Source organism: Myotis brandtii, unplaced genomic scaffold (assembly GCF_000412655.1).
Source record: "Myotis brandtii unplaced genomic scaffold, ASM41265v1 scaffold191, whole genome shotgun sequence".
NCBI classification, from domain to species: domain Eukaryota; kingdom Metazoa; phylum Chordata; class Mammalia; order Chiroptera; family Vespertilionidae; genus Myotis; species Myotis brandtii.
The window spans coordinates 2,036,368-2,061,572 of record NW_005357115.1 but is presented as its reverse complement, the minus strand read 5'-3'; the positions used below and the strand labels follow the sequence as shown (position 1 = coordinate 2,061,572).

The window sequence follows — 25,205 nt, the reverse complement described above, 5'->3', positions numbered from 1 at the left end:
TATATAATTTATTCTCTCACTCTGCATAAGTAAGGAAATGAAACTGATTTGACCATAGTAAAATGGATTGCATTTGATCCAACACTCAAAGTGAAAAGGAAACAAACATAATAGATAATTTAAAAATGCTGTTAAACTATTTCTCTTTTCAACAAAATTTATTTAAAAGAGAACACTTTTTTTAAAAAAAAATAGACTCAGCTATCTTCTTTGCCAGTGTCAAAAATTTGGACCATAAATGCTAATTTATCTGTATCATTATAGAGCCATAATAGGATTTACCCAGCTGCCCTTTCTCAGTTACGTATAAGTGGAGTGAGATCTTACACGTTCATGACATTGAGTCAATGAAATTAGCCCTGACCCTTCCATGACACTGAACCTTTGTGCTTTGACTTCTCTCTGCCTGGAATGCCCCTCCTTACCCTACCACCACCTTCACCTGGCAAGCTTTTATACCTGCTTCAAGGCCAATTTCAAATACCTCCCCTGTCCTGAAGCCTTTCCCGACGCCTTCAGGCAGAGCGAGCTGCTTCTCCACCTGGTCCCTCAGCCCTTACCTTGCACTACTGAAAGTTGCCCCACCCACATGCCTCAATTCCCACTAGACCACAGGTTCCTGGGAAATGGGGGAGGAGGCTTCAGTGTGCTCACATATTGTAGGAGCCCAATAACATTTGTTAAACGAACAAATCATCTTTACATACAAAGAACAAATAAGAGGCCTATCTAACAGTGAGTTGGAGAGTCTCACAGCAAATATTTATTGAGTACCTACTACATTTTACACATTGTAATGGTGGTTGTGATCACAGTTCAAAGAGCAAGGAGACATTCTATCTCGCTAAGTTTACATGCTGGGTATTTATATATAAAGATAACCAAAAAATTTAAATATTAGCAAGATTTGTGCTCAGTATACACAACAAATATAATGGAATTAGTATAAAGTTGGAATGGTCATTCCTAAATAGGTCAATTGGGATATTTCATGCAAGAAGAGGCGGACTTTTGAAAGATTAAGTCGGGTTTAGCTGGGTGGAAATGGGGAAGCTTTTCCAGATGGGTAGACAATAGCTTAAAAGTGTGGCATTAAATTCAAGTCAGGCTTGGAGCAAGAGTAGGAAGTAACAGAAACAAGCTTCCTTGCTTTCCTATAGGTTGGTATGAATCTATTCAGAGAGTGTTTCGTAAATTTTGTTTATTCTCTTACCTCCTTTATAATTTTTGCCTTTATAACATACCAACTATACTTGCATTTACTTAATGTAATATTCTGAAATTGCCTCATGTTTGTGCTTCACTAGATTTGTTTTTAAAACAAAATTGTCACTAACACAAATGGAAAGCTAGTATCATTTTTCATTAGTAGAAAATAAGGTTAAAGAGAAGTTAAGAATAGAAAAAAGTTATTAAATTCTAACTAAATACATTCAAATGCTCTTTGCCTGAGGACTGTTTTCTCTTTCATAAATGGTAGAAACCCAAATGTCAGAAACTAGTTACAGACCAACAGCACCAAACTAAGCATTTCTTCTTGATCAGAAGGACTGAAAGATGATTAAAAAGGGAATAACCTTTTCACTCACTGTGTGATTCAATTTCATTTCCTACCATGTCCATTTATTCAATACCACACTCCAAATCATTTTGTTTTGTGAAATGCAGCATCAAACAATGCCTTCAAATCACTCTTCTTTTGTAATTTCTCTGTTACTTGAATCCCATTAAAATCACCTTGAATCCCATTAAAAGCAACTTACCATTTATGAGTGAACTGCAGAAAAGGGAGAGGAATAATAAATACTATTCCCCAATAGTTTTGCAATTCAAATAAAAATCCAAGTTCTAGTAGTTCTTCTGAAAAAAATAATTCTAACTTGATGTAAGTCTTCAAGGCATGCATGTTCAGCCAAGGTTTTGAACAAAGATATTAATATAACCTGCTGTTATGAAAACTACCAACAACATTATCCTGTGTTCAAGGATCAGATGCAGTAAAAATCAAAACATGATTGATGTGTACACTGAGTAAATTGGACATCACATACTTCAGCCCACCCCCTCAACTACACACACATAATTTCAAGGACAAATCTTAGGAATGCCAATCAGAACCCTTTGTCTTCCCTTGGGTCATAACTTCCCAAGCCTACTTTTAAAAAGATGACCACTATTACAGTTAAAATTAATCCCCCTGCACCTCTCCTTTGCATCTGCAAACACTCAGCAGCAGTTTCTGGCCCATCCCAAATCACTTCTTTTTAGTCTTTATCCCATATCTTCAGGGCCGTGTAATCACTGGGGATAGGAAAGCAGATTCTGAAATAGCCTTTTAGGAAGACTCTACTGAATGCATACTAAAGAATTCATTGATATGCCACGCTCTGCTTTGGGCTTCCGTTGGTTTTTACTGGTGGTGTATATAAAATGCTAGCGGTGCCTCTAGCCCATCTGCTCTGTGCCCTAGCAGTGAACGACTGGCCTAGGAACCAGTTGTGGCAACATTTGCGAGAGCATCACATAGAACCATCACAGGAGGCTCCCTCAGCAGAGGGAAGCCATGTATCTTTGGAGGGAATGGAAGGTATGGACTTCTGCAGAAGCTGATGCCTAAATGCAAAAGGCAGGGAGCCTGGGCTAGAAGTCCCTCAGTCAACAGACTCCTACCACAGGCAGTGTGCCCGGATAGTTCTAAAAACGAGCACATCAGGGCTGAAGTCTTTCTATACCACTGATACTGCTTCCTTGGAGATGAGGGTTATTCAACTAGACTGTGAGGGGAAGTGGCCTGCCTAGCTGCAGCATCCTGGGCCTCGAGGATAAAGGGGCTGGTGAGTATAGGAATAGTGTTTGACCTTCACATGTGCATGGCCTTTTCGGTCTGGGATTTATCCTAATGACCTTCAAGCAGAGAGGAGCCAACTGTGAGCTTCCCCTCATTAATGGACTCTCCAGTCCAGTAACATTTTCTCAGCACCCCCTAGCCTCCCTGGGGTGTAAACTACATGGTGGTTCTGGAAATAATCATGCTGACGTGGTGAGTAGTTTTAACTCCCCAAAGGCCTCACCTTCACCCTCCCTGTTTACTTTAAGATTAACATGGTCAAGGTCTTCCTAGCACATTTCAGCTTTGCACCAAAGAGAAAAAGCCCTGAAGCAGGCATCTTACTGAAACATGGGATGGATGTTTTGCTTCTTAATTTGCAACAGGGGTTCTTGGCAAATGAGAGGCTAAGGTCAGAATTTCCCTTCCATCATCTCTTTGGCCGTGGGGCATTTCTGTTGCTTCTAGAAAGTGGAGAGAAAGAGGCCAGATTCCTTTACCCCTGGAGTCACTCTCACTCTTGTACTAGTAATTATGTTTCCTTTTGGTCATGTGATAAAGGAATGTGCATAAACAGCCAGATGAGCCAGGGTCACAGGGGACAGCAGAGTGACTCCCACAACATAGACGACGTGCAGGCAGCGTTTGTCAGTGATGTGTCCCCATAGTTGTTTTTCCTGGTCTGCACTTTCACGTGGGCTTAGGTTGTGGGACTTTATAATCTCTTGCTGTCATAATGGTAGGCTGCCTGACATACTTAGCATCTATCTAATACCCCCCTCCAGACTTATGGTCTCACCAGGGAATTTTAGTAGGTCATTAGGGCTTCCTTCCTTCTCCGTTTCCTGATCCAGGGAATTCCAAATAAAATTGAGCCCATTGCTCACTTTCTTGCCCTTGCCTTTCACAGAGGAATGTGACGACAAGCAGCCGCTGACCAGCAAAGAGGAAGAGGAGAGGCGCATTGCAGAAATGGGGCGCCCCATCCTGGGAGAACACACCAAGCTGGAAGTGATCATCGAGGAATCCTATGAATTCAAGGTATGCTCACCCACACTGCCCACCCAGGAGGCTAGGGCCATCCTGGGATCAAAGCTTCATATGTCAGATCCACCTGGAAAGAGAGGCAGATGTAATTTCAGGAACTTGCTCACTAACTGAGAAACCTTCACAGTGGAAGTGGAATTACACAGTTAGTAGGGAATCAAGAGTTCCCAGGAACCAAACAGCATCAGAACCAGGACTCCATGGGTGGCATCTGTCCAAGGGTCAGAGGTGGCCCAAAGGGAGGGCTTCGTCTGCAAAGGTAGCAAGGAAGAAGCAAAGGTGGATTCCAGGAGTGTTATGTGTGGAGGAAACCAAGGTCTATTTGAAAAAGCTAATAAATCTACTAGAAGAAAAGCAATCACACCGAAATTTAGGTGGCTTTTGTTAGGTACTGAAAATTAGGAGGCTTCTGTTTTGGAGGGGAGATGGTAAGTTCTCCCTATGGAACATTCCATCAACCAACGCCCATGGATATTTAGTCATCCTCTTAAGGTCCCAGGACATTTTAGCACACTCAACATACTGAAGGTATAAGCCTGTGACCAGAGAGATCATCACTGTGCTGATAAAATCAAATTCCCAGTTCTCTAGATCAGTGGTCGGCAAACTCATTAGTCAACAGAGCCAAATATCAACAGTACAACGATTGAAATTTCTTTTGAGAGCCAAATTTTTTAAACTTAAACTATATAGGTAGGTACATTGTTATTAACTTAATTAGGGTACTCCTAAGGCTTAGGAAGAGCTACACTCAAGGGGCCAAAGAGCCGCATGTGGCTTGCGAGCCGCAGTTTGCCGACCACGGCTCTAGATGATAACAGTTATTTTGCAGAAGTTAAACAAATAGGCCTAGGGTGAGCTTAGGACTTTGAGGCGCAAGTTCCTATCCATTCTTAGCTATTCCCTCTGTCCTTAGCCCATCTCCCATCCCAGCTCACTCACATCACCCTAACATCTGAGAAGACTCTAGCAGAGCCACACTTAGTTCTGTGGGGGGATGAGGAGAGCATGAAAAGGAGCAGCCTTTCTCTGGCCTTCCAGAACTGCAAATCCAGAGCACAGCAGTATTTTCTCCACTTGTTTTTCTTTCTTTCTTTTTTTTTTATTGATTTCAAAGAGGAACAGAGAGAGCGAGAGAGACATCAATGATGAGAGGGAATCATTGATCAGCTGCCTCCTACATGCCCTCTACTGGGGATCAAGCCTGCAACCTGGGCATGTGCCCTGCCTGGGAATCAAACCATGACCTCCTTGTTCATAGGTCGACTGTCAACCACTGAGCCATGCCAGCCGGGCTCCACTTGTTTTTCAAAAGCAGACTCTGCTCCGGTTGGGAAACCAGAATGAGGGGAGAATCAGGCCACCAACATAGAAGCCTCAGTGTTTTATCTGGATTCTTTGTCGTCGTGGCCTCTTTTCCTTTAGCTGGGCCCATTAAATTTTTTTTTTGTTGTTGTTATTTAGTTCACAAATTGAGGTGGCTTAGAGAAGACAGGTGGAGAGTAAAAATGCTTTTGCAATTAAAGTGGAATGTTTAAAAGATAAAAATGCAATTAAACTTTCCCCTTCAAGTGAATGAAAAAGTCTCTTAACTTTGCTTTCACTCATTCCCCTAGAAAGAGCAAGTGGGGGTCAATTCCAAGATCAGTGCTTTCTAGGCAGACCCTGGCCATCAGAGCTCACCTGTTGTTTGGTCTGGAACATGACTGGTGCACACAAGCTCCCTGTAAGTCCAGAGTACAGATATTCCAGACCATCTAATTCCATGGACCAGACTGTCCAGATGTGTCCAACCTCACTCTTCCTCATGCACCTTCTTTTATGTGGAATCAGAGTGTCTGGTGCCACTTGCTGCAGCAGAGACTCTCTGGCTTGGCATTTCTTGTCTCCCACCCCTCCCCGGACACTGATGGGGAACTGTGTGTTCGCTGCCTTATACCACACAACCCCCAACCTTCCCCTTCCATGTACCAGGACAAGGAAGAGCAATCACAGTGCCTTCCTGTAGGAAGTGTTAGGTTGGGTTGGGTACGGTAGGGCAGTCTTTCAGAGAGCAATGCTTTCTTGAGTCCAAAGCTCTCCCTGGTAACCACCCTATTGATCTGAGCATTTAAGAGTCCTCCAAATCTGTTTACATAAATCTAGTTGTTTGGGGCACTTATCTTCCTAGAATAGTTTTCATAGACTATTTCCTTCCTCCTGTCTCCTCAGAGTTCATCGGTACAGTTACTGTTATCAGTAAAGGGTAATTTGGGGGCATTTTTCTCAAGTGCCCTCAAGTATCAATTTTGATATTATATTATCCCCTTAAGAAATTTATTTTTCTAGACCATGGCTATTTTAAGGAACGTGTTTAAATGTCTCAGAACTGCATTAAAGTCCCACATCCGGGTGACACCTTATAATGTCCCACTGGGTTCTTCTTTACTTGTGACTGAGGGCTTGACTTTCCTAAGACCCATTGCTGAAGGTGAGGTTATAGCAGTCGCTTACAAGGCAGTGAAGGGTTCGTCACTGACATATAGGAAATCTCCAGGTAAGCATAGACGGCACTACCCCAAGTTCAAGTGTCTGAGCTTCAGATTCATCTTATTCCTTCAGTCTCCTCCCATGGGTCAAAGGAGGACACATACTCAAATTAAGTCCTAGGAAGAACCCAAGCTATCCCATAGTCCCCCAGGGTTAACATGAACTAAAAGTTTATAATCTATCCTGAGTATTACATATTTATAAATTTTAAGTTTATTCTAAAACTTAGTTCTTTAGAGATATTTCTTGAGGCAAGTCTGCATTCAACTGTTAGACCAGTTTATCTGTTCAACTGTTTATCTCCAGGTGATAAACATGAAATTCTCTGGCGAGACCTGCCCCAAGTTTCCATTACATTTAGGAAAAATCAAGGTCATTTCTTGTTTCATTCTACACAGAAGTCTGAATTGGCATCAACCAAGACACTCAGAGTGCTTGAGGAGATGTGGCTGAGTTGAGAGAGAAAAGCCAGATGCTTGCCACGCACTTAAGTTGTGGTGTCCAAGAGCAGTGATGGCTATAGCTACTCTCTGGAGCACTAGCAGTTCTAGACATAAGGCCTGAGGCCGAAAGGTCACCACCTTAAGGACAAACAAGCTAGCCAAGAATGGTGTTGGCAACCCAGAGTGGGCCAGTTGGAGATGGGCCCTCTCATGTTATCGCAGTATTTCAAGTCAGTTCAAAAGACTCTTGTTGAACTAACACACTTGACATTCTGATTTAGCTTTGGTCTCTAGACAGGCCCCTCTGATTGCTTTTTTTTTTTAACCCCCATTTAGCTGATAACGTGCTCTCTCTCTCAAACCGTAGTCAATTCAGGTACACTTCATTAAATGTGTACAGAGTTTGACCTGAGACAAATAATACATGTTTCAGCCTCTTTGCAATTAGTGGGAATTCGAGGATGCTCTGGCAGTAAGGGTGTGGGGGTAGACTAGTCGAGGTGGTGGTCCCCCTGGAAGAGCAGGCTCGTATCCTGAACGTGAACCTGCTCCCTGTAGTGGCTGTGATGTGGTAGTGCTTTGGGTGCATCTGCTTACTTAGTATTTTTGTAAATGTTTGGCTGCTTCCTCTTGTTACATTAAGTGACAATTAACTACAAAGTGCTAATTGTAAAAACCAAGTGCTTCAAAAAGGTGGAAAGAAAAATAAGAGGTTCAGTGTTAGTAAAGCAAGGAGGATTCAAGGTAAATAGCGATGTGCCCTAAACTCTATGCATTGACCTCTTCTTGACATGTTCTCAATAGGAGAAGAATGAGAGTGAATTCTCTGACAGCCACCAGGCTGACAAAATCAGGAGCCAGAGAAAAATCCATTTATGGATGATCCTACAGCAGCAATTTGGAGGTTCTGCTGTCTGGCTGCAATGTATTGATAAACAAAAGTACAAGAACAGTTTCTAGGCTTATAATCCACCTGCCAATTCCGGTATTCACAGATATGTAACTTCTGAGCAGGACATATGTGAATTCAGTTGCAGACAGCACACTATAGATAAAGCCAGTCGAGAAACAAGTTCATAAAGCATTTAGGGGGAGAGGGGTGGGCTTTTGCAACATCTGCTCTTCTGAGCGCCGAGACCATTCCTCATTGGCCACTTAGGCGGTGAAGGAGGCTTGTATTTGCTATGAAAAACAAGTTTCCCTTTCAGCATGTTTCCAAGTAAGGACTATGCCTGTTTGCATAATCATAACAGTGTTTGATGTCAATGCTGTTGTTCTGAGCCTAACATCTGCTACCCTTTATATAACTCTGGGGTTTCAAAATCATCAAGGTCTTAGCTTTTCCAAGGCCTTAACTAACCCAGCAGTTATTATCTTATCCTTTTCAACCTTTCTAGAGCACCGTGGACAAACTTATTAAGAAGACAAACCTCGCCCTGGTGGTCGGGACGAACAGCTGGAGAGAGCAGTTCATTGAAGCGATCACTGTCAGTGCCGGTGAGTGCCTCTCTCTGCATGTTATAAATTCTAACGACCAAACTGCGCTTTCTTTCTCTTCTGTGACCACCGGTCTACGTCAAAGCACCAAAGAACTTCCGTGATGAAAATTGAAAGAGAAATGAATGTACTGGTAGCATACATGCACATTTGGGGGACTAATTTAGACTTTCTAGGTGAAGCAAATGTCCTCAAACATGACAGTCTTCTTCATCTACATTGCTCTCTTCTCCCTGGAAATAGACCTGATACATGTAGAGCCTTTTGGGTCTCTCGGGTAGCCAATCACCAAGCTTTGTCTGGAAAAATCCCTGAAAGCAGAAGTGGTCAACAGAAGGTCACAAAGGAAACAGCAAGCTCCTAGGTGGGCCAGGCTTACGTGTCCTAACTTCCCCACCACCGTCTGCGTCATTTTACAGTCCTCCAACCACGCCTCACCAATAAGTGTTTGCACCGGCACTAGACGTGCAAATAGAATCACATTCTCTTTCTTCCTGTATAAGCGAAGTGCAGAGTTTTATTTAGGAAAACCCTACAAAATGAATTGTTTTGCAAACTCAAGGAGCCAGAGACCTGAGGGACTTAAATATAGAAAGAAGTGTCCCTTTCCTGGGTTGTCACGCCTTGTCGTGTGTGCTCAGTCCCTCTCACAGACTCTGAAAGCAGCAGTTCAGTGGGACTTTTTTTTTCCAGTTCTTCTGCTCCAGCTCCACTGGATTTTTTCTCTTTAGAGATCCCTGCAGGCTCAGCTTCTACTGTTCCAGCTCACGAACAAAGCTGGGCTTTACTAAGTAGTAATTCCCAAACTGTAAAATATGGAAACCGCACCCCCAGCAGTTGGGCTATGACTTCTAACACAGCCCCCTCTTCCCAAGCTGCCACAGAACCACTTGACAGATCTCCCAAGTGCTGTGGGCACAGGGGGTGGTAAAGATTTGTGTGCCTGTTTATGATTAGTGCTGTTTATAATCACACTGTGGTTTCTTGCGATTGAGTATACAATGGAGACTTACGAATATTAAATGCAGAGTAATTGCTTAGGAGAGTAGATTTGGAATTTACATGTAAACTCTGATAGGTGGAAGGGGAACCTCCTTGGCATTTGGGCTGCGATAACAAAATACCATAGACTGGGTGGCTTTTAAACAACAGACATTTATTTCTCACAGTTTTAGAGGCTGGGAAACCCAAGATCAAGGTACTGGCAGTGCTGGTGTCTGGTGAGAACCCTCTTTCTAGGTCATAAATAACTATCTTCTTTATGTGTCTGCACAGGGGGAAAGGGGTGAGGAAGCTCTTGAATCTCTTTTACAAGGGCATTAATCCCATTTGTGAGGGATTTGCCCATTTTCGAAAACCTTTACCTCCAAATACCGTCATGTTGGGAAGAAGGTTTCAGCATAGGAATTGGGTGGGACACACAGGTGCAGTCTATAGCACTCCCTCATTATGGCTTATGTTTTCTATAAATCTAAGGCATGAACTGTCCTCTCTCTTCACAGAGAGAAAAACCAAAAGGACAAAGACAACTTGAATAAGAAACTGTTGGCGAGGCCAATGGTAGAAGATGTAAAAAATAACCTAATTATTTTATTGTGGACTTTGACACATCAGATTTGAAATATCAAAAGCAACCTAAGTCTTAATGCACCATTACTAGTATCTTCCAGGTTTCCTTTGACTGAAGCTATAGGAGCATCTGTATAATGGTCATGTGCTGGACATGATCCATTCGTTTTTCTATATGACAATCGTTGTTCTTGGTGTGAGGGATATGACAGTGAATGAAACAGGCAAATACCCCTGCCCTAATGGAGCTTACATTCATACAGCAAATAAGTAAAATATGTATGTTATGTAGGATATTGTTCATGACAACAATAAGGCTATGGAGAGAGACAGGAAGTGTGTGTATGAGCTGCATTGGACAGTGGCCAGGAAGACACTGTAATAGACACATCAACACCAGATTTGTTTTTCTAGTAATGGAGTGGTTTTGTGTTGGTTCATTCACACATTTTTTGTAACTCTCAGGGACCAGGGTAAACGTTTTATGACCCCTCTCTGGCAATGGGAAAGGGTTGATTTAAACAGTGAAAGATTGTGCTGCAAACCTGGCCAAAGTTGTGTATTTGATCCTGGGCAGAGTAGGTATACAGAGAAACAACCATAAAGATGCTATACTTTCGTATTTGAAAAGGGGAAGGTTTGGGCTTGCAAACATTTTTAGATATTAGGTTGAATGAAGTCCTCTCAAAATCCCACGAAAGAGGTGTTAAGAGTATTCTTACCTCTAGAGGAGGAATCTGAGCCTCAGCTAGGCAGTGCTGCTTTGCAACATAACTCAGAGCCCAGATCCACTAACTACTAGTCCAATGTGCTGCCCACTGCCCTTAAGAGAGAGAAGTTTCAAAGTGAGAAAAGTGTTCCCACCTCTGTCTCATTGAATGACACTAGTCTTGTCACCTCTCCTGGTGCCATTCTCGGGATGGGACTAACTTCTGCCCAGCTCCTTTCGTCATAGGCACCTCTCACCGGGTGTTACCGAACAGCCAGTGAGAGAGGCCTGTCCCCAACCTCGATCCTTGTCTTCTCATGTAAATAAATTTATACGAGATACTGACTGCATTGGGAAAAGCCAATTTATTAAAGCTATTAATGCATGCACCTTTATTGAAAAGGCAAAGCAAGCAAGCAAACCTATACATCTGGATTATGAAGCGCAGACGGGCTCTCAGCTAATCTGAAGATCAGGTTGGGTGGGGGTCTGAGGGGTTATATACCCTCCTGTCTATATGTTTAAAAATTCCTTTGCTGCATAATTTGATACAGATTGATTCTCAAGATTCCCCCCTCCCTCTTTTTTTTACTTTGTAGTGGACTTCCCAGAATTTATGAGAAGCCCCAGCAACTCTGTCATGCCAAGCCTTGATACTGCTGGCTTCTCTGCTTAGGGAGTAAAACTGTCCTTTTTCCTTCCCCCTTACCTTCTCCCTTTCTGCATTCTCTCATTAGGGAAGTTTTTTTTGGAACCATTTGCTCTCCTGTCCTTGGCTGGAGGAGATAATGGCTGGTTAGTTACAAGCTGGCTGCAAATTGCTCACACTATTTGGCCTTGTTCTAACATTCCTGTCTCAGTTTCCCTATTCCTCCTGCCCTGGAATCCTATAACACTTTGAAGAAATGTTAATGAATGAAATGCAAAACCTCTCAAGTATTCTTATGCATCATATTGGGTTTTTATGCTCTTAAATGACTGCTGGAGAGTAAGACAAAATTGCTTAGAAATTTGCAGGTTTCAGGGTAAATTGACCTGATTTACAATTTTTGAGACCGAATATCAGGAAAGCAAACCCGTATTTTACAGGCACTCAATTACCTGAATGGCAGTTAGAAAGCTCAGTGTTTGTCTTTAAGATTAAAATTAAGCATCTAAAGAATGTTAATTTTCTTAGGCTGTTAAGTGGACAATAAAATTGGTAAAGCAGCATTTATTAAAAACAGACTTTGATTGGATTTAAGATTTCATGGCTAAATAGTTGCGAATCAGAAAGATTTGCCTTATTAAAAATATGGAATTGCTTTGCAGTGGCTCTACTGAGAGCATTTCCCTATGCAATTTTCTGTGCAAAATTAAGTCTATATATCTTGCTAAACAAAAATAATAATTGTGTAAGTAGGAGTTTGCCTCTGTTTCTCACTGATTATATTTAAACTAGTTTCAAGGTAGACCCCTGGCAGTCTTTTTATTCCCCTTCTTTCCCTGAATTTCATAGCTCAGTTGCTGGGCCTCCTATGACCATCATGTGTCTGTGAACCAAGTTCTTACTGTTCAATATTTGAAGACTGAAAGGATTTATGAGACTCCAGAGATTAGGTAGGGATTAAGCAGTCAGGGCCCAGTGGTCCTCCCATCATTTACTGCTGGAGTTACCAGGAGCAGTGGCTGCCGCAGTTGCCTGGCTGTCAGAAACTTTCAAGGCAGCCCAGCATCCCCACCAGGTCGGCTGACGATGTGTCGGCAGAGAGATGGATGTCTAAGCAAAGCTCGCATGCACTGCACGTCCAGTGTGAATTTCCCCAGTGCCTCCTTCTTCTTATTGCCTCTGCCGGGACAGAATGGAGGGTTGGCTTTAAGAAATTACGTACCAGCTAGGACCCAAGGGAGCACTGGGGTGTCCAGGAGAAGGGCAAACATCAGCTGGGGAAAGAGAACCAGATGCCAATGCCAATCCCACAACTGCCGCATTGCTGTGCTTCACCACAGCCGTGGGCTGCGGTGAGGTGAGCGGGAGGGCCATGGCAAGCCTGGCTTTGGAGGCAGATGTGGGTTTGTGGCCCAGACCTCCAGAAACCCTCTGGGTGACTCTGGGCAGCTTGCTTCACCTCTAAATCTCAGTTCCCTCAGCAGAAAGTGACCACTGCTCCTCGCTCATGGGGGTGCTATAAGGATTCATCAATCACAAAGGCTGTCTATTCTTTTGGAGACCACACTTGGTCGTTGTGAGGCAAATCATACTGAAGATCCTAAAATAAAATATAACTACCTGGTGTGTAAATGAAGTCAAATCAATTTAATTACTAAAATTTCTAAAAGACTCAAGACATTGCTTGTCTGTTTAGCTTTATAGAGTCAGACATGTGGCTTTATGTCTAAGAAAATGGAGATTCAGAAAATCAATGTAACTTGCTCAAAAAGTAACACCGGTCAATGGCAGTGCAGGCTCCGGATCGGCCCGGGATTCATTCCAGTGTGAGGAGAACATCATTACTGAGGAGACACTCATCATTTCATGTGTCAACCTTGGGTCAGAGGAAAATCCCATTTAAGCAATTACAAGAATAATCCTGCTGGGTCAGGTTTGACAGGGCCTCTGTGTGACTATAGAACAGAGTGTTTTCATTCTGCCCTGTTTCCTTTGTGACTATAAAGATTCCTACATACACAGACATGCATGTTTGTGTGCAAACACACATGAACACACAAACATGTGTGCACACAGACACACACATAGATATGCTAGACACATGCAAATGGAGACATGCACATACATGCACCTTATATGGCATGCTACTTTATTCACTTGAATAACTGAGTTGCAGCATGAAATAGGAAGGTTTTTACTTCAATATTTAAGTCTACTGAAGCCTCGTTCAGAGTCCCTCTGGGCAGTGATTTCAATGTTTTTCTATTCATGGCACACATACTAGTAAACTAATTACTAAAATTCTGCAGCACATGAAAAATGTATTTTTGCCAATACGACAAAAAAAGTAGGTATAATTTTGATTCATTCACACCAAAAGGCTATTGCTGCCATTTTCTTATTTGACAATCTAAGGGAAAAGAGGTCAGTGCCCGTGACTAAATAGTCAGGTATTGCATGTTTTAACAGTTCTTGCAGCGCACAGATCAAAATCGCTGCCTTAGGGAGAATGCCAGTTAGTTCCGTTCAGCACAAGGGAGGAGTTTGTTTGCTTAGGCCAGTGATGGCGAACCTGTGACACGCGTGTCAGAGGTGACACGCGAACTCATTTTTTTGGTTGATTTTTCTTTGTTAAATGGCATTTAAATAGATAAAATAAATATCAAAAATATGTCTTTGTTTTACTATGGTGGCAAATACCAAAAAAATTTCTATATGTGACACGGCACCAGAGTTAAGTTAGGGTTTTTCAAAATGCTGACACGCCGAGCTCGAAAGGTTCGCCATCACTGGCTTAGGCACATCCACAGGCTTCTCCTGCCTAGTAATGTGTGATGTTCTTTCAGAAAGCCAGCACACTGCCCTCTGTTAACTGATAACTTTAAGTCTATAGCACTAAGAGTTTTTCTGAAATTCTTTTACTTTTGACAAAGATTTTACATGTCTGCCTAGTATTTATGGGCATTGTCACAATGAAGGAACATTCAAAAGTGGCAAAAAGAAGAAGCTTTTTGTAGTCTTGGTTCTTACTAACTGTATAACCTTGCCAAAGTATTAAACCTTTCTGAATTTTGGTTTTATCATCCTTGGAAGGAGAGGTTTGGACTAGGCAAGTCCTAAGACATTGTCCAACATTGGAATGTGGAGGCTCTTTCCATGGCTGTTAGCCAAAGTATTAAACCTTTCTGAATTTTGGTTTTATCATTCTTGGAAGGAGAGGTTTGGACTAAGTCCTGAGACATTGTCCAACATTGGAATGTGGGGGCTCTTTCCATGGCTGTTATAGTTCTGCAACATCCCTGATGGCATTGAGCTTCATGGACCACACAGTTTTGGCAATGGGAAAGTACTTAATTTGGCAAACCACTTACCTGGCTTGCTTAAATTAAATATTCAGCACAATAACAGTATATAGCCATATCTGTTCTCCTAGAAGGAAAGGGATGAGAAAAAAAGTCTTCAAATATAGGCTCCAAATACAGCCTAGGAAATATAGTCAATAATCCTATATAATAAGAGGCTAATATGCAAATCGACCAAACAGTGGACTGACTGGTCGCTATGACGCACACTGACTACCAGGGGCAGATGCTCAATGCAGGAGCTGCCCCCTGGTGGTCAGTGCACTCCCACGGGGAGAAGGCCACTCAGCCAGAAGCCAGGCTCATGGCTAGCGAGAGCAGCGGCAGTGGCGGGAGCCTCTCCCGCCTCCGCAGCAGCTCTAAGGATGTCTGACTTACGGCTGTGGGCCTAAGCCGTCAGTCAGACATCCCCCGAGGGCTCCAAGACTGCGAGAGGGCACAGGCTGGGCTGAGGGGACCCCCCCCCCCCGCTCCCCGCCGAGTGCACAAATTTTGTGTACCGGGCCTCTAGTACAAAATAATATTAAATGTAAACTGTAATTGAAAAAAACATTTTTTTCTAAATGTAGCCTCCAAGAAACTGAGATAATGACTTTGAAAGGGTCTATTTTCTTCCTGCCCCATGATTGGAGCTTGAATGCCCGTGGGACCCTCTATAGTAAAAAGGCAGACATTCAATACGAGGCCAGGCTGGTAGGTGCAGTTACCTGTCCTCACTCACTGTGCTTCACAGTAGTTACAATCAAACATGTGACTTCAGCTAAATAAGAGTGAAGGACATGGTCTCCCAAGCCCTCCAGACAAAGATGGAAACTAGTTTTGTCACCAGTCTTTCATCCATGCACGCTCTGTGGAGTAATAAGTGCTCTCAATTAAATTGAATTACTTAATAGCAAAAGCTGTAGCCCTAGGGTTCCCCCAGATAAATAATTCACTGAAAAGTACTGTCAACCTGAAGACTGATCCATTCCATAATCCTAAATAAGACATAACAAAAATGGCATCTCACGTGAGTTCCAAGGGATTGCCATGCAAGCTGGTCTAAGCAGGTATCTTTCTAGCATCTCCTCTGTTACTGATCATCATTACTGAGGAGACACCCTCATCACTTAACATGTCAACCCTGGGTCATAGGAAAATCCCATTTAAGCAATTAAAAGAATAATCCTGCTGGGTCAGGTTTAAGAACCTCAGTGTGACTATAGGACAGTCAAAATAAAAGGTCGGGGGAGAGGGTGTTGGAGATTGGAGTTTTCATTTTGCTGTTTCCTGAGTGACTATAATAATTATTAATTTTCCTTATCTGAAAATCATAAGTTGACAGGTTTGTGAAAAAGTGATGTGGCTTCATAAAAAATAGTAGTTACAACTGCCTTAAAGAAAGTCTTTCAAAAGCCTGTATATGAAGTTGGCGCTCACTTTATGCTTAAATAATGTTACCATTTATAGCCAGTACTTTATATACCTCGTTTCTGTTCTGCACAGCTATACCATGAGGTCAGTATTTTTTTCCTAAGTTTACAATTGAGAACCCTGAAGCCCAATGCGGTGGCTAATTAGTGTCACACCACCAGCTAACGGCCAGCTGAATACGAAAACCCACCTGAGTCCAAAATCAAGTACGCTTTTAGCACAACCCTCGGTGTCACTCCTACAACTTTAATTCGGGCCTTAAGTGGCCAGTTTTGAGCGAGTTAATGCAGATAAAAGGGACAAAGTTGATGAGCCTTTCACTCTCAGCTGCACGTGGGGAAGTTAAGGGTCTGGAAATGAGTGTGCAGGCATTGCACAGAGATGCAGAAGGACCAGGGGGAACACCAGTCATGGAAAGTAGACAGGCGCAGCCACTGCATTTCCTAGAAAGTCCAAGCTTAAGCCCATCATGAGGAGCCCAGAGGGACTTCCAAATTGTTTTTGTGACCTTAGAATTGCATTTATATCTGCTGCTACAAAATACGTCAGGTCTTCCGCAGCAGAATTGATTCAATGCCCACCCTTTCCTCTGAGCTCCTGCTTTGTCCCTTTGGTACGATGAGTTATTCCGGTAGGTTTTCATGCTTCTAATCTCTAGGTGCTTGAACTAATAAGAGTAGCCATTATTTTAAACTCTAAACAGGAGTTGAGAGGAACACTGCTGTCCTCCAACTTACTTCTCATCCCTTTTTCCAACATATGGCTAAAATCGTCACTTTTTTTGTAATAGTGCTTTAACATGGATGGCAAATAAAGCATTAAATGTAAAAAAAAGATACTAGGGCCATATTGATAGGGAGGCAACGCAAATCTGGGATGCCTATCAACTTTAAAATGTCACTGATAGCAGGATACCATATTGAATCAGGTAGCTTCATTTCCCAGCTCCAGAACGAGGCAAGCCGGCTACCCAGGGGTGGGAGCACAGAGGGCAGGAGAAAGGAGCAATTATTTTCTGGCCCCTGGGTATGCTTTCGTTGGTATTTCTGAAAAGAATATTGGCTTGTTGGGCTGTTTTTCTCTGAAATTGCTTATTGCACAATCTGGAGGAAAACACTGGGTTGGAAGGCTCCAGAGTGATTCAGCGCTCTCATTTAAGCCCGAAGTCACGTCTCTAATGCGGCTTTTGTCTGGAGAGGCGGCAGCTCAGCTCTGCAAACAATACGCCATCACTGGATCCAGCAGCTCTTTTGTGGGCAAGGCTGCTGCGATGCAGTTTTTCGTTGTGAACACGGTTTTAGTTGTTGCTTATTAATCAATGCACCAGGCCTGGGGGGTTTTCACCCCCAAGGGTGAGCCTTTGTACACGGCTTTTAGAGGAGGAAACATTTCAGCATAATCCTAAGAGGCGGAAAGAGGGAAAAACTTAGCCAATGTGTACCCATGCGCGCATGCATACACACACACACACAACACCCCAAAGGCAGGGAAAAGACTCATAACAGTGACTTGCAGCATTAATTCTTGCTGTTCACAGCCTGCTCCCGCGATAAAGACCTCATCATTCTGGTTCCTGCAATCACAGCTTTGACACACACTCCCCACCCCTTGCCTCTCTTTTACTTTGCCTGTGTCTGGTCCTGTCCGGCTGGTCTTGAGACCTGTGAGAGCATCGTAGACCAGAATCCCAGCTGAAAAGGAGCTTACAGATCAGCTCTTCCAACGCTCCTGGCTGTGGTCAACAAGGATCTGAGATCAAAGAGGGAAAGAGTGTCATCCTAGGTCACGGAGAGGCTGTTTTAGAATCTCAGGTTCTTGCTGGAGCACACCGCATTGCTCTCCCTTTTGTCTTGGAGTTCGAATTTGTGGAGCCAGTACCTTAGCCCTTATTCCCTTGATGTTACCTAAGGACCCCAGGGCTTCTTGATGATGTGATGCTACAGGATTAGGCAAAGCGAAGACCCAAAATTTTCCTGGGCCCAAAATGTAAAGGCACTGAATGGAGCGGCCCTGCCACTGATGCATCGTTGTTTTGTGTTCACACCAGCCTCACAGCAGCCCTGTGCAGGAGGTGTTCATGAACCCATTTGTGAGATGGGAAAATAGAAGGTAGGATTCGCACCCCGGCCCAGGGCTCTGATTCCCAGGCCAGTCCTCTTTCCATCTTGTCACGCGTGTGCCTCCCAGAGTATAATGCCTTAAGCCACAGGCTTAATTCCATTCTTGGCCCACTCTGATTCCCAGGCCAGTCCTCTTTCCATCTTGTCACACGTGTGCCTTAAGCCACAGGCTTAATTCCATTCTTGGCCCGTTGCTCTTGCCCCAGGGCCTGTGCACAGGCTGGTTCCGCTGCACGGAAGGCTTCCCCTCCACATCTGGATTTTCTCATCCCTAAGGTCTCAGCTCACAGATCACCTCCTCAGGGGAGTTCCGCATCCTCCCAGCCACACTTTATTTTATCACCTGACTTCATTGTCCTCAGAGCCCATACTGAGATCTGAAGTATCGTGTTTGTTCATTCATTTTATTTATTTTTTTTTAAATACAGGGGCTTGATCGGTAACAAGCTGTGTTTACTATTTATTCATAGAGGAAGGGAGAGAGAGAGAGAGATAGAAACATCAATGAGGAGAGAGAATCATTGATCAGCTGCCTCCTGCATGCCCCACAGTGGGGATCGAGCTTATAACCTGGGCATGTGCCTTGACCAGGAACCGAACCATGACCTCCTGGTTCATAGGTTGATGCTCAACCACAGCCGGGCCGTTTGTTTTATTTGACTACTATCTCTTGTCCCTGAGAAGTTCCTTTAGGTCTATTTTTCTGCATTTCCAATGCCTGACACAAATGATTAATAAATATTCACAGAACAAATGGATGGTACAAATAAAATCTCTCTTTCAACCACTCTATTCCTTTGGAAAATTTACTACAGATAGGGGTCCAGGTTGGGGGTTCAGTCTAGGCTTATGGTTCAAATTAGTGACCTGCAATATTTTTTAGAGTTCAGCCCTATAAACTTAATAGCATTAGCACTGTGCCTTAACCAAATAAAGAAGATAGGCCACACTCTTAGCGGTAAAGAGAGAGAAAGAGATCTCTTTAAGATGGTTCATATTGAAGAAAAGCACCACAGCAGCCTGATTCAGGTTATTATTGGTGAAAGACTAAAAAGCCACTGGCAGACAGACAAACTTGATTGTCAACACCCACTTACCCAGCCTACTCTCTTAAAAACAAGATATTCATGAGCAGTGAGGGCATGGAGATATTCCATCTGAAATTTACTAATGAGCTAATCCTCCCACAACAAGCAGATATTACTACATATAAGATCATATCTTCTCTTAAAAATCTCAATTACTTATTAACAGCACAAAAGAGAAAGTTCGGGATGGCTAGCCTCGATTTTCCAGGACAAGAAATGGAAGCACGAGGCGCATCCGTGAGGTGCCCAGGAGCATGTCACTCATCAAAGCCTCTGTTACCTGCGGAGGACCCTGATCACGGGGATCTCTTTGAAAATCACAACAGAGAGGAGAGAAAGGGCAAGCAGGCGAGGGGTGCCCCGAGGCACTGCAGTCACTTTGTACTGTGCAAACCGAGGCCATGGTCAGAACCCCAGATTCTCAGCTATGGTCACCACTTTGCCAGCAAATCAACTCACAAACCCATTGTTAGAACAAAGTCCCTTCAAGGGTTCCTGAGACCAGGAAAGCAGTCGCCAAGGAGGGGAGTTGTCGTTGCTGAAGGTCTAGAGTCCTTCCCATTTGCTACACAGAAAGATAGGTACCTGCCACCCGCTTCACAATAGGGCCAATAGAAACCACTATGGGAGAATTTTTCCCAAAGATGAAAGGGAAACCAGACTTGTTAGGAAGAAGAAAGGACATAGAACCAGCCATTTGGGGGAATGTTTGCCCCCCCAAAAAATTCAATAATTTATATATGTTGCCATATACAGAGGGTTTTTTAAGAGGTAGTTATTTCCCTATTACACTGTTCATAAAACAGCCAAATGGACTTAGATGTTATCAGAATGGATTTGTCTGGACAAACCACAGTGATGTTTCTCTCAGGAATCCATGGGTCAAGTCATGGCAGTAAAGTAGTAGAAAGAGTCTTAGATCTCATAAGCATTATTTAAACTCTCCGAGCCTCCATTTCTTCATCTTTGAAATGGAGAAAACAATACCTACTCTTCACAGGTTGCTGGGAAGATTAAGCGGGATGTATGTATTTTCCCAGGTGCATGAAGGAAAGCACTCACTAAGTAAACCCAAATGCACAGATTAATCAGAGCAGCATCTTAAAATCCAGATGGTCTTCAGACTCCTCTGCCTGTGGGGCAGCTGCTGATACACATCAGCCCAACCCTTTATATAAATGTCAGCATTTTCCTAGGGCTTAGTGTGGAGCAGTTTGCTGAAAACTGAAGGGCTATTGCTGCCCAAACAGTTCGTCCATGGCTCCTCTTCCCACACTCCAGGAGGCTAATTCACTCAGCTGCTGATATTTACAAAGTATTGTCAGAACCCTCAGGCCGATCTTAGAACCCAGTGTGCCCACATACTACCCACTGTACCTAAACCATCTAAACGAGCGGGGGCATCTACGCGAGCTGAGTATCAGTTCTACTTGTTGAGGGTTCATTTCTTAGGTGCTCGAGTCTGTAGGGAATAGGCTTCTCTATTGCAGAAACCTAAATTGCTGCGAATCCTACAATCCGTCAAGGGCAAGAGGACACTGAATTTCAAGATTCTCAGAATGATGTGGAGTCATTTTACAAAAGACAAAACTTGCGGCAAAAACTCACAAGACTTTTTATGTCAACCTATGCTCTTTTAGGAACACTCAGAGCACGTAGAGGAATTCTAAAAGAGAGATAGGCTGAGCAGTCGATTTTTAGCTTTAAACTGACTCATTTTGCCAGTAGTCGAACTTGCAGAGAACTGGAACTCCTTAGTGGATCTGCTTTTCATTTTGTCAGTGGCTGCACTTGCTGAGAAATATTTCTGTCACCTGAGATATTTCTTGGGCTGTATTAACCATCCTAACAAGGTCCATCATGGCCTAAGCTGGCAAGCATTTTGTTGTTTGTGGAAATTTTCACCCAGGAGGTCATTTTTCCAGACAGGGTTGGAGGTTATTCACAGAGAGTGCGTTGCCTTCTCAGATCCTTTCAAGTACTGTCACACATCACCTGTGCCCCACCCTCCAGGTACAAGCAGTAACTAGCACTGATACTGGGGGACAGATGACCCACCGCTATCTCTAGCTTGAAAGTAGAGGGTGGGAATGATTAATAGGACCTATGCCGGTGTCCCCTAAGAACGGGCCAGCAGTCCAAGTTACAAGTCTACAGCAATCTTGAACTCAGTCTCCTCAGTGCGGGTGCCCTAGCACAGTAGATTCCAGGCATGGGATCTCCACACTAACTTGATTCCACACTGGCTAGTGCAGAGGGACCTCTCAGCAAGCCACCAGCCTTGCTCTCAGGCCTTTGGCTGCCTGGGATGAGGACAGTAGGACTAGAACCCAACAGCAGGGCTCACATCCTCTCCAATGACCGCCAGCCACACCAAGAGACTTTTTTCACAATCGAAATACATTGTGAAGAAGGATTCGAGAAGGAGCGTTTTTAGAAAGAGCTGCTATGAAGTCAAGGTACATGTTTTCTGATGACAAGGTTTAACTTGGACTGAAAGATAGTAAGTAATCATTTGAATAGATGAACGATTGTACGGGTATGTCCCCAAAATGTATTACACCAGTGTGGGAAATGGAAGACGTGACCTAAAATGGCATTGAAACAGTGGGTTTTTGTTCATTGGTATGTGTAAGTAAGGCTCTATGGATGACAATATGCAATGTGACCACCAAAAACCCAGTGCATGTATTTCTGAAACTTAACGTGTCCAGAAAGAGAAAGGGAAAAGGCCTGCCCCAGAGCAGACCCGTTAAGTGCCTCTTGGAGTTGCATTCAGCTCCAGGCACCATGTTCTGAAAAGGAAAGTTGTGACTGACAGCGCTCAGAGGAGCATGACCAGCCTGACACAGCATCCTGGGGTGAGGACTGAGCGTGATGTGAAAGTGACCAGCTACAAGCGCCTGAAGGAATGTCATGTGGAGCCAGATTGGATTTATTCCATACGGTATAAGGGATGGGTCCTGGACAAATTAGTGGAACCTAACAGGCCAAGCTGACAGCTTGAACTGCTCCGACTTGGGTTGTGAGATCATAAATGCCCTATTAGCTGAGACTCTGACCATTTGGCAGAAATTTAAAGAAATTCACGATAAATAGGGAGTTGACCTTGGTAAGCTCTGAACCCCTCCCAGTGCTTTAAGTTCAGTTATTTTCTAATACCCATGTTTCAGTGGATAGAATCAAATACCTACCTTTTCCCTCTGTGCTTTGGTAACCCATAGATCTATAAATTTGAGTAAATTGTGTTTTGAGGTCTCTCTTGATAAGGAATTATCTTGTAATATACTTGGTCAAGAAATTGCAGATATCTACTTTTCATCAGAGAATATATAGGTAAATGCTTCCTGACCACTAGGTTATACGGAAATGTTTATAGCATTTCTCCTAACTCCAGAACAAGAGGTAAATTCTTGTTTAGGAATGTATCTTAGGTTATTAAATTTAGTGGCATATAGAAATCATTAAGGGTTAGAAGAGATGGATAAATTTTTTCTCACTAGAAATTATATATAAGCATGTAAAAGGGAAAAGGAGAAGAAAGACATTTTAGATCACTGAGTGAGCAAGACACTAAAAGCCACTGGGCTTAACTCAAGCCCTTGTATATCAAATACACACACATCCTGATACCAGAGAGAAAAAAGTCATCTCAATTAAATCACAGTTCTCTTCTTTTTCTCTTAAAAATGAGGAGGGGTAAATTAGCTGATTACTATGGTCTCTTTTAGCTTAAATATTTTATGATTTTGTCAGAACCTCTGAAAGTGAAGAGAAATGGAAATGTGCAACAGAAGAGTAGAATTTGATTTGTAATGACTGTGTATCAGGTTGCAAAAGAAAGTGATAGGTATGGAGGAGAAAGCCCATTCCATCAAGTTAACCTGTTAATCTGTTTAAAGACAACAACCTCGGTGCTCAGAAACTAAAAAGACACAAAATTGAAATCAACCCCACTTGGTAAAAAAGGAACAAAATTTTAGAAAGAAATTATGCCCAAAACAATGTGTATAGAATGAAGAAAACCACTGTAGTGATCCAGCTTCACAGCTAATGGTTTGTATATTTCACAAGGCTGCTAAGTAACACTTGTTGGGCTCATAAGATCACATGGGTGACCGTGTGGTTGACCACAGAAGTCATCCTTATATCCATCCTTTCACACTTCTGGAAGGTATTCTGATCATTCTCACTGTTCCATCGTGGATGATTCTTTTTAGAGAGCAAAAATGGACTAATAATTATAGATAGAAATGAATACCTGGAAGGAATCGAAAGTCAGACATTTCCTCAAATGAACAGCAGCATACGTTCCCCAAACTACTTTCCATTGCAGATTTGTGATAATATAGGAAATTTTTCAGATTCTAGAGTGGAAAGCTAGACGCAAGCCAGGATGTTTGATTCCAAACTAGGCGTTGACCTTTGACAACTAGAAATGAAAATAAGAACTTGTCACACTTAAATTCCAAATTCCAAAATGATCGCAACCATGATGCCCTGCCTTTATTTATTGTCTTGTTTCCTGGTTTAGTTGGTTCCCAAGAGCTTGAGAAAGAACATGTGACTGACTCTGCTGAAAAGATATGACATCTAGAAAAGAAATTGTATTTAGAAAGTAATTTAGAACACAAACATTACTAAGCAGTGTTTTCACATTCCTTGGGAAAAAAGCAACATTGTTTTTATAGAGCATTTAGGCATCAGGAAGAGATTGCAGATTCAAACTTTGAATCAATATTTGACAGATGCTATACCCCTCAACTGGCTTCAACAAGACATCATGTGCAGCCAGTAGTTCCCAGGCTGTGAGATCAAATCCCAACTCAGCCACTTGCCAACTGTGTCATTATTTTTAGAAAGCTACTTAAATTCTCTGAATTTCATTCTGGTTCTTCACATGCACGATGGGATTAATAATGCCCACCTCTCAAGGTCACTGTAAGAATTAAACAAGCTCAGGCGTGGAGGAACGTTTAGCTAAGTGCCTGTCACTTAGTTAGACACCCCACCATGTTCTCTCCTTCAGTTTCTTCCTTCTTTTCTTTTCTTAAAATCAAGCAGCTTGGAGAAGCTGTACCAATAATGTTTCATTCAAGCAGAATATAGGTCTGTGAAATCAGGAAACTCGGGTCCGACTGATCACTGCCTTCCTTCTGACAATAACAGTGAGGGAATATGGCACATCTGTCTGCAAAGAGGTTTGCAGCTTTACAAAGGACTTGGACGTTTCCTCTTCTAGCCCTCATGACAGAAGGCTCTGTGATGTGGGAGCTAGGAAATCCATTTGACAGATAAGGACCTGAAGCTCTGGAAGGTCAAGAGTCTTCCCCAAAACAAGCTATCAGAACTAGAAATTAATAAGTTTTCTGACCCAAGTGTCTACGACACGCCAGCAGTGTCTTTTTCTATTTCTCAAAGCTCTCCCTGAGGCCAAACCCTGAGCATCTCCAGGGGGATGTACACTAATCTCTGGTTTACTTTAGATGTTATGTCACCTGCAGGTGCCAAGCCCAGGGGTTGCCTTCCATGATCACTTGTGCTGATGACAGTCTGTGTTCGTGCTCCAGAGCAGGGCCAGTGCAAGCACTCTTCTATCAATAGCGGAAGTGATCCTCTCTCCACTCCCTGTGGTTTTAACGATTCGGCTATTTTTGTAGTTATATTTTTAGGATGTCCAACATGTATCAAGGAAACCATGTAAAAGGCTATGGAGCCGATGAATCAAATACAGCTTTTTTTGTTATCTTTCCATTAGTAGAATCCATAAAGCTGAAAAGAAGGATTCTGAGATAAGAGGATCCTTTGCTTGGGCTCCTATAAAAGGAAACCCACCAGCCTGCCCTCTCTGCTCATGCAGAGGAGGGGCTGGAAAGAATGACACAGCCTCCAGTGCCCTGGGCTGGCCGGCCTGCAGAACCGGCAGATTACCATCAACTTTGCTGTCACATA

The 25,205-nt window shown here is 43.0% G+C and overlaps 1 protein-coding gene across 14 annotated transcripts in view; it reads left to right on the top strand.

Annotated features, from left to right (window-relative positions):
• The window catches only part of SLC8A1 (solute carrier family 8 (sodium/calcium exchanger), member 1), a 355,239-nt gene that overhangs the window by 291,774 nt on the left and 38,260 nt on the right, over nucleotides 1–25,205 (top strand). For 13 of the 14 annotated variants that reach the window (XM_014538446.1, XM_014538444.1, XM_014538441.1 and 10 more), the window contains 2 exons: nucleotides 3,738–3,868; nucleotides 8,244–8,343. In XM_014538446.1, coding sequence (XP_014393932.1) covers nucleotides 3,738–3,868; nucleotides 8,244–8,343 — 231 coding nt within the window. Of the gene's footprint in view, nucleotides 1–3,212; nucleotides 3,567–3,737; nucleotides 3,869–8,243; nucleotides 8,344–25,205 lie in introns of those variants that run through there. The other variant, XM_014538449.1, reaches the window with a different exon arrangement.